General features: G+C 32.3%; 1 protein-coding gene across 2 annotated transcripts in view; it reads left to right on the top strand.

Moving 5' to 3' along the window:
* The window catches only part of LOC106471435 (sn1-specific diacylglycerol lipase beta-like), a 28,741-nt gene that overhangs the window by 2,995 nt on the left and 16,956 nt on the right, over positions 1–8,790 (top strand). For both annotated transcript variants that reach the window (XM_022400047.1, XM_022400048.1), the window contains exons 2-6: positions 310–475; positions 1,164–1,313; positions 3,816–3,997; positions 5,524–5,617; positions 7,808–7,916. In XM_022400047.1, coding sequence (XP_022255755.1) covers positions 310–475; positions 1,164–1,313; positions 3,816–3,997; positions 5,524–5,617; positions 7,808–7,916 — 701 coding nt within the window. The remainder of the gene's footprint in view (positions 1–309; positions 476–1,163; positions 1,314–3,815; positions 3,998–5,523; positions 5,618–7,807; positions 7,917–8,790) is intronic.

The raw sequence follows: 8,790 nt of genomic DNA on the forward strand, positions 1-8,790 counted from the left end.
TGCCCTATTTCAAGCACTGTGTATTGTAAGATGATGTATTTTAGGATTTTTATGTTTTATGTTTTAGAAATCTACTTTTACTTCTTAGGGATTATTTCAAAAACATTTTCTTAAATTTTGTCTATTTGAAGAAAGTGGTGGGTTCTTATTTAAACATTGACTTGTGGTCAGATGTTTGCTCATGTTTCTTTGAGAAGACTATGAATTGAGTTTGTACATATTCAAATATGCCGTCGATTATTGAAGTAAATACTAATAATACGTCTAGTGATTAATGCTGTCAACAAATCTGTTTTTCTTTTCTTAAAGGTTGTGTGTTGTCATAGGAATATTTGTGAAACACCAAATTCATGCAAGCTGCGATGGTTCAGAACTGTTAAGCATCTACTTGATTGGAGTTTTAGTTTGGTTGACCTTAGTTATAGCTGTCAATATGGTGATCATATGGTTTACTACTAAGGGATCAATTATTGAGGTAAGTTTTTATGTTCTTTCTCTGCACAGTGGACATGGTTTGAAAGTAATTATCACTTGTCAGTTTCTCATTATTGTTCATTTGTTCAAATAATATTCCTAAAGTGTCCAAAGTTATTTGTGTTTATTTTAAATTTCTTGCAGCTAATGCAGAGTTAGGTTATGAAGAACAATATAATATTCTGTATTAACAGTTCCTGACATTTTTTTAAAACTCCATTTTTTCCCCATCACCTTCAAATTTATACAATTTTCTTAATCTTCCAGAGACCCACCGAGTATTGGTTAGAGCTCTCTCCATAAATAAAGTAAAGCCCAATATTTTAGACTGGAGATGCAAGTGATACTAATGCACTGGTTGATGCCTGGAAATACAGTGATAGAAATACCATGACTTACTTTGTACACTATGCTGAGTGTTTGCACTTAAAAACTGGTGCAGCAAATGCATAAGTTGGTGCTCATTATTTTATTGACAGATCATTAGAGAGCTGAGGTGCTTGTCAAGAAAAGTATCTCACATATATTTTATCATGCTCAATACTTTGTTAATTGCTCATTAGGGAGCTGAGTTACTTGTCAAGAGTATTGCTGCTGAAGAAAATGTATTGATAATAATAATAATATGAAAATAGCTTTATATTCGAACAAAACATTTTGAAAGTATATGTGGATAAAATCTTTTGCAGATACGTCCTCGACAATTTGTTTCGAAGCTGTTATACTTTCGACTGGTGTTAGTAATACCAGAAATAGCTTGGACAATCTTGGGAACTCTGTGGGCATTTCCATCAAGTAACCATGTCTGTGAGTCAAAAGATGTTGTAATTATAGTAAAGGTAAGAAGCTTCATGTGTGTGGCCTTAGAATTCTTTGATGTTCGATCAAAATTTGTTTTCATTAAATAAAGGCCTGATCAAATCTGTCAAATACAGTAATTAGCTGAAATAATATAACATTCCTTTTTATTTTTTTATTATGGAAATTGTAATATTTTTTACATGTTCAAATAACTTTAAAGCCTAAGATTTCAGATTGTACTTTGAATTTAAAACTTTCATCAAGGGACTGCTGTATAGGCAGGGTTTAGTGGGACCCTAGGCCCAGGTAATATTTGGGAATAACAATAAAAATAATAATAACTCACTCTTGCCTCTGTTGCACTAGTTTTACAAACCATAATTTTTTAACTTTGGTGGCTGGTGGGGCTCCTGTATGTCTGTGGCCCAGGCCTAGGTGGCCTGTACGTTAATCTGGTACTGCGTATAGGTACTCGTTATGGTAATAAATGAAGTAACATGGTGTCTTATAATCAATTATATTTGTCAAAAGACAATAGTATTAGGCTTATTGTATTTTTAAACACTACATTCTTTATTCAGTCCCTTATAGTTTCTAAAAAAGAAAAGTAGATGGCCACTATGGGTTGAAATACTGTTTCACTCTCTTCTTTTTTCAAAAACAAAAGGTATTCACACCATATCAATATTCCATCTTGCTAAATGAGTCGATACAGTACGATACAGTACTATACAACAGATACAGATCTAAATGTAAGTTCAATTGAGTGATTTGTTAGAGTATAACAGTAAAATGAATTAGTCAACTTGAATAACAATATCAGACTGAAACTGAAATAAAGGAGAGAAAATATCAGCAAATTTAAGTTGTTCTTCTTCACCACAAAGAATTATAATTCAATTAAACAAAAACTCTGTCGGCGAAATTTTAGATTAATGTAAAGTTACATCAACGTACCACTTGTCATTGTAGAGGGCTGAAATTAGACCCCATACTAATGCCAAATAAGAATATTTTTTCCCAATATCTGGACAAAATATCATCAAAAACAAATTACTGGTGACTAATCTAAAAAAAATGGGATGTTGAAGAAAAATCCCCATATAATTATGTGTTTTGCAGTACATGAACATGCCATTTTTTAAAAACGATTCAGTTGTTGTTAGTTTATAACACAAACAAATCTCAACTGAAAAGGCCCAGGCCTCACTTCCATAATAGGTAGGAAATTCCAAGTGTACAAAAATGAGACATTAATATCATCAGCCAATCGACTGAACAGGAAATTCCCAAATCCTTTTTCCTCTATAGAAATGGATCAAAATATAATGACTGGTTTCTCATAAGCTGCATTCTCATACAGTACATTTTTTTTGCATGCCACAAGCCTTGAGCTCCCACATAGACCAAGATCAATGTGGTTCAACTGCATCTCAGATGCAAATCAACAACCTTCCACCAATAGGAGTGCAACACACTGCATGTGACTTCCTCTATTCAGCTATACAAGAACTATCACTTCTTGTTTGGCAGTGCTATCATCAAGATGCTCTCGTCCTTGTTTTTTTTTGTTGTTGTTTTTTTTTAAATGTCATACGAATTGGAGATATTTTTTATTTTTTTATGCTTCACTTTATTGCTCTTCATTTTTTTGGTTTTTCACCGAAGCCCATGTTTCCACTTTGAAAATGTTTTCATTTACTTCCAGCACATTGTTGGTAACTGTAGACTAGATAGAAGGCAGCACTAAGTTGCAACAGTTTTTGTGTTGTTGTTGGTAACTGTAGACTGGAAAGAAGGCAGCACTAACTGGCAACAGTTTTTGTGTTGTTGTTGGTAACTGTAGACTAGATAGAAAGCAGCAGTAACTGGCAACAGTTTTTTGTTATTGGTAACTGTAGACAAGTATGAAGGCAGCACTAATTGGCAACAGTTTTTGTGTTGTTGGTAACTGTAGACAAGTATGAAGGCAGCACTAACTGGCAACAGTTTTTGTGTTGTTGTTGGTAAATGTAGACTAAAAAGAAGGCAGCACTAACTGTCAACAGTTTTTGTGTTGTTGTTGGTAAATGTTGACTAGATAGAAGGCAGCAGTAACTGTCAACAGTTTTTGTGTTGTTGTTGGTAACTGTTGACTAGATAGAAGGCAGCAGTAACTGTCAACAGTTTTTGTGTTGTTGTTGGTAACTGTAGACTAGAAAGAAGGCAGCACTAACTGGCATTATTCACTTTATGAACTCATGCACAAGTGTAATTTAAATTGGTTTTATAATTATTAATTAATTGCTAGTTTTTCTTGGTTTGTGTACATTGTGTGTATTCTTGACAATTCCAGTATATCCTGTTTATCTTTTCAGGTTCACTTCTAAAAGAGAATAACAATGCATGTTATAGAATCATTAGAAGTTAATAGTCTGACATATTTCCTAACCTCTTTGTATTTTTGCTCTTGTAATTTTAATGTTATCTATGTTATAAATATGCTATTGTTGCTAAGTCTGTTGAGAACACTATAAAAGGTCCTTTTTTTTCTCCCTCAGATAGCTACTATCTTAGCTTGGATCATGCTCCTTGCCATATTATTAGGTGTGTTCATTGTGTTTGATCCTTTGGGAGCAGTCAAACTGGAGAATTCATTGAGCAATCTTGAAGATGATCCATCACTTTATGTAGAACTCCCCACAATAGCAGCATTAAAGGCAAGACAAGTATGGAAATATAGGTATGTTTTACTTTTTCAATACTTACAATTGTATTAATAAATAGAACCTTAGATTGCTATACTAAAAAGTTGCTTTTGGAAGATTGTTACACTGTTTATTAATTTCACAAAAAAGCACATTTAATGTTGTGAACAATAAGGTGAAAATACTGTTTTAAACTCATAACATTAGTTAATGAAGTGGAACTTGCTGTCATCACCCAAGTTTTGTTCCTAATAACAGAAATAAGTCTGTTTCATGATCTTCTGTCTACTACTAAGTTGAGAATAAACTTCGATTCCAGTTACTGCTGAAGTGAATTTTAACTCTTTCCATATGGGCATCCTTTTTTTGCACATGTCACAAGATTTTACTGAGATACATTCAAAACTTAATTAAACTACTTCATTATCATGGTATAAGAATAACTTTAGCATCAAAAATAGCTAATAACCCAAATATTTATGCTATATAAGTTTTAAGCTCTGAGTTTTATAAGGCAGTATTTAAAAAACAATCCTCAATTTCCCCCTAGTATGAGAATTGTGACATTTGCTCTCTAGGTCTTCTCTCTTATGTAATTTATTTACCACCCCTCTTAGAAGTAAGGAACTTAACATAAATTACTGATTATAATATTGTTATTACTCAGGCAGAGCATAATTCTTATAGCCTTCAATCTTATTCTTATTATTCTGTGTTCTTAGATGCATTATTTAGTGCAGCAATACCATTAGTATAAAAAAGTAGGGTTGAGTTTAATCGACAATCGACCGCAAAAAAAAACAAAAACAGATTAGTGCTATAGTTCTTGTTTTTAATGTGTATTCTTCATTTATTATTATAGTAGTAACTAAAATGTAAATTTCGAAACATTTTAAGTTATATTAGGTAAAACAATGAATAATAATGAATATTTTTCATGAGGTATGCTCATGGGCAGCTCACAAGTAGCCCATGTTTTATATAATTCGATAGGGTAACGTGAGCCACATGTTTGCCAAATGATTTACAACTTGTGTTGGGATTATTAGTTAGACAGGGTTCAAAGGGCAATGAAACAATTAAATTTAAGTAGAAACAGCTGTATACTGTTACATGTTTTAGGATAAACAATGTACTTTCATGTTACAATTTGAAGTTAGTTTAGAGAGAGACATGATTTCATACAGAGTTACTATCCTGTATGTTCTTCATGAGAAGAGATACCACATGATTTCATACAGAGTTACTATCTGGTGTGTTCTTCGTGAACTTTCCAGTAGAAGTCATGAAATTAAGCTTTACAGTGTGAGTTGTATGAAATTAAGCTTTCCAGTTATGAAAGTATATTTTTCAGTGTGATACTAATTAAGTTAGGCATTGATTTTATTTTTATAATATATTTACATGGTTTGTTATATTTGTACATGTATACTGATCTGTGGTAGTGTTTTTGATCGTATAGTCACTTCTAGTATCTTCATTAAACATAAAATAATGGTCTCATGAAAGTTAAGTAAAATCAGATTGTACCTTCAAAGAGTTTTCTGTCTGTGTTCTTTAGGATGAAACTTCTGTGTTGCTGCTGTGCTGGATTAGATGAACACAGTCAACATGCTTACACTGACATAGCGTCATTATTTGCTTCGCTATTTGAGGCAAGTATAATTTAAAACTTCTTTGTTTACCTGGACATACTGTATAAACTGTTACTTTCTTAGACAATTCACTTTTAAGTTACTAATACTTTCCACTTGTGTTTTAAAAATAATCCATATTCAGTTAATTAAGCATGAACTATCATAATACAATAATTATTGTTTTAGGTGCAAATTTACTTGTAGATTTGATTTTTGGCCTGAAAGCTGGTCATAAACTTTGTCCCTAACTTTAAATATGAAAGATATACTTTCTAAATATGTATACATATTTGTATTTTTACAGTTTCTGCTTGCTACACATTATTTATATCTAATGTTTCTCCTTGCTACATGGGATTACTTGTATGGTTTCTCCTTGCTACACATTATTTATATCTAATGTTTCTCCTTGCTACATGGGATTGCTTGTATGGTTTATTCTTGCTACACTTTATTTATATCTAATGTTTCTCCTTGCTACATGGGATTACTTGTATGGTTTCTCCTTGCTACACATTATTTATATCTACAGTTTCTCCTTGCTACGTGATTACTTGTATGGTTTCTCCTTGCTACACATTATTTATATCTAATGTTTCTCCTTGCTACATGGGATTACTTGTATGGTTTCTCCTTGCTACACATTATTTATATCTGAAGTTTCTCCTTGCTACATGGGATTACTTGTATGGTTTATCCTTGTTACACATTATTTATATCTAATGTTTCTCCTTGCTACATGTGATTACTTGTATGGTTTCTTTGTCACCTGTAAAGGTTACATTGATTTTTCATCCTATTCATATACAAACAACTCTTGTTACATGTCAACAAAAATAATTTTATTTTGTCTTTACTAATGCTTGAAGCATAGCCTGTGAAAACAATTCCATAAAACATGAGTTATGTAACCACTAGGTATTTACCTCAACTTTCTACTACGCTCTAAACCCACCACACACTCACTAAGTTTGTTTTTTTTTGCAGATGGGAGAGTTTTATTTGTTGATGTTTGGTGTGAAAAGGTAAAAAGCGAGGTTCATTTTATACATATTTATTTAAAACAGTCTGGAGTATATAACCAGACCATGTTTTTGGATATGTTAGGCCAACTATCCATCTATCTGGCCATTTTATTAGAAGCTATGCACCATTTCAATCATGGGCCGGATTTGAGCTGCAGAAGCAAAGTAGTAGGCTTACATGGTGTGTTAGGACAGTTGGGACTAAATGATGGAAACAAGTATATTTACAGTCAGCCCAACAGATATGGGGGAAAGACAATCACAATACAGTATTCAAAAGAGGCAGGGTAGTATGTACATGTCTAGCAGGGGCCACAGTGGCCAAGGCAGTTTTATTGATAGGCTGCTCGAAGACATTGGTCATTCTAGTTTATATATAGCAATGGATTCTTGATGGGGAAACCAAAGTTTAGTAATGAAGATGAAGACGGTTGATAAAACATAAAACATTTTATTTACAAGGTTCGAACGTTTCGGAATAACTTATTAATGATTATTACTGAAATTATAATATGACAGCATAATCATTAGTTTAGTTAGTTATTAAGAAAATGGTAAATGGATGGATGAAACAATGTTAATATATACATTACATTATAGCTGAATTAATTGTGAGGTTTCGTGAAACCAAGCTTGACCAACAAAGGGGCAGAAAAGTGCAGTCGAGACAATCAAATGTCAGTAAATTCCTTTGTGAGCCAATCAAAATTAAGATCATTCATAGAATAATTATTAGTAAAAGTCCATTTTTATATTAGGCTTATTATACCAACACTCACTACACTTATAAGGTTTCACGACACTCTTGCACCACCGTCACTAAAATCTTAATGGGCAAACAGTAATCGAACTATTCTATCTGGATAAATGTACTTTGGCTTTTATGACTCCTCCTGTTTTGAGAAATCAAGCATGATGTGATGTGACACACACTGACTATTATATAGGTTAGATTGATTTATATTACAAACCCACTAATTCACATGAGTATTTAGAATTTATGGTAATTATCTTATACTTGCTACATATATATATATATATATTGTTTAAATACAGTTATATTTATGCTATTATATCTTATTTGTTTTAAACATTATTTCATTGTTATGTATAATTTTCTTTGTTCATTCAACTATACATTTAAGTAATGAATTTCGATGATATAAATGTTTTTATTTTCCAGGATGTTGACTTGGTTCCATCAGATATTGTTGTAGGGCTCGTCCTTTTACATACAAAACAATTTCAAGCATTGCAGGCAGCGAGTTTAACATGTGATCAACCTGATACAGGTATTGTTATAGGGCAAGTCTTTTTATGCATAAAGCAGTTAAAAACAGTTCAAGAATTAAAACAAAAAGGGTTTGAATGGTTGTTTTCAGATACTTGTGAATCTTTATATGGAATGTTTTGGGATAAAACTTATGGTTTTAGTTTGAAAGCAGTCACTCAATGTAACAGGTTAATGTGATATTTATAGTTTATCGGAGGATACGTAGGGTGTTGTAACCCAGCACATCTGAGTTTACTATCCCTAGCTTTGTAGTACATTCACTTAGACATGTAGCCTTCCATGTTTGATAAACGTTTTCAGCTGGATAAGAATATACTAAATATGTGCATCATGAGTATGCTTTTCGTTACTTTTTAATTTGTGTGTTTTAAATGATATATTAATTTCTACTTAGAGTAATTCCTTTAGTTTAGTGTAGTGAGCTTTATCCATTTGTAATAGTGTAGAGATGAAATTTTAAACTGCTGTTGCAGAACTTTATCACATTTTAGAACTAATACAGGGGATTGATTCTTGTTACAGAAAACTATGACAGTTTAGAACCAATACAGGGGATCAAATCTTGTTACAGAAAACTATGACAGTTTAGAACCAATACAGGGAATCGAATCTTGTTACAGAAAACTATGACAGTTTAGAACCAATTCAGGGAATTGAATCTTGTTACAGAAAACTATCACAGTTTAGAACCAATACAGGGGATTGAATCTTGTTACAGAAAACTATCACAGTTTAGAACCAATACAGGGGATCGAATCTTGCTACAGAAAACTCACAGTTTAGAACCAATACAGGGGATCGAATCTTGCTACAGAAAACTCACAGTTTAGAACCAATACAGGGGATCGATTCTTGTTACAGAAAACTATGAC

This window comes from Limulus polyphemus, unplaced genomic scaffold (genome assembly GCF_000517525.1).
Source record: "Limulus polyphemus unplaced genomic scaffold, Limulus_polyphemus-2.1.2 Scaffold4624, whole genome shotgun sequence".
NCBI lineage: Eukaryota > Metazoa > Arthropoda > Merostomata > Xiphosura > Limulidae > Limulus > Limulus polyphemus.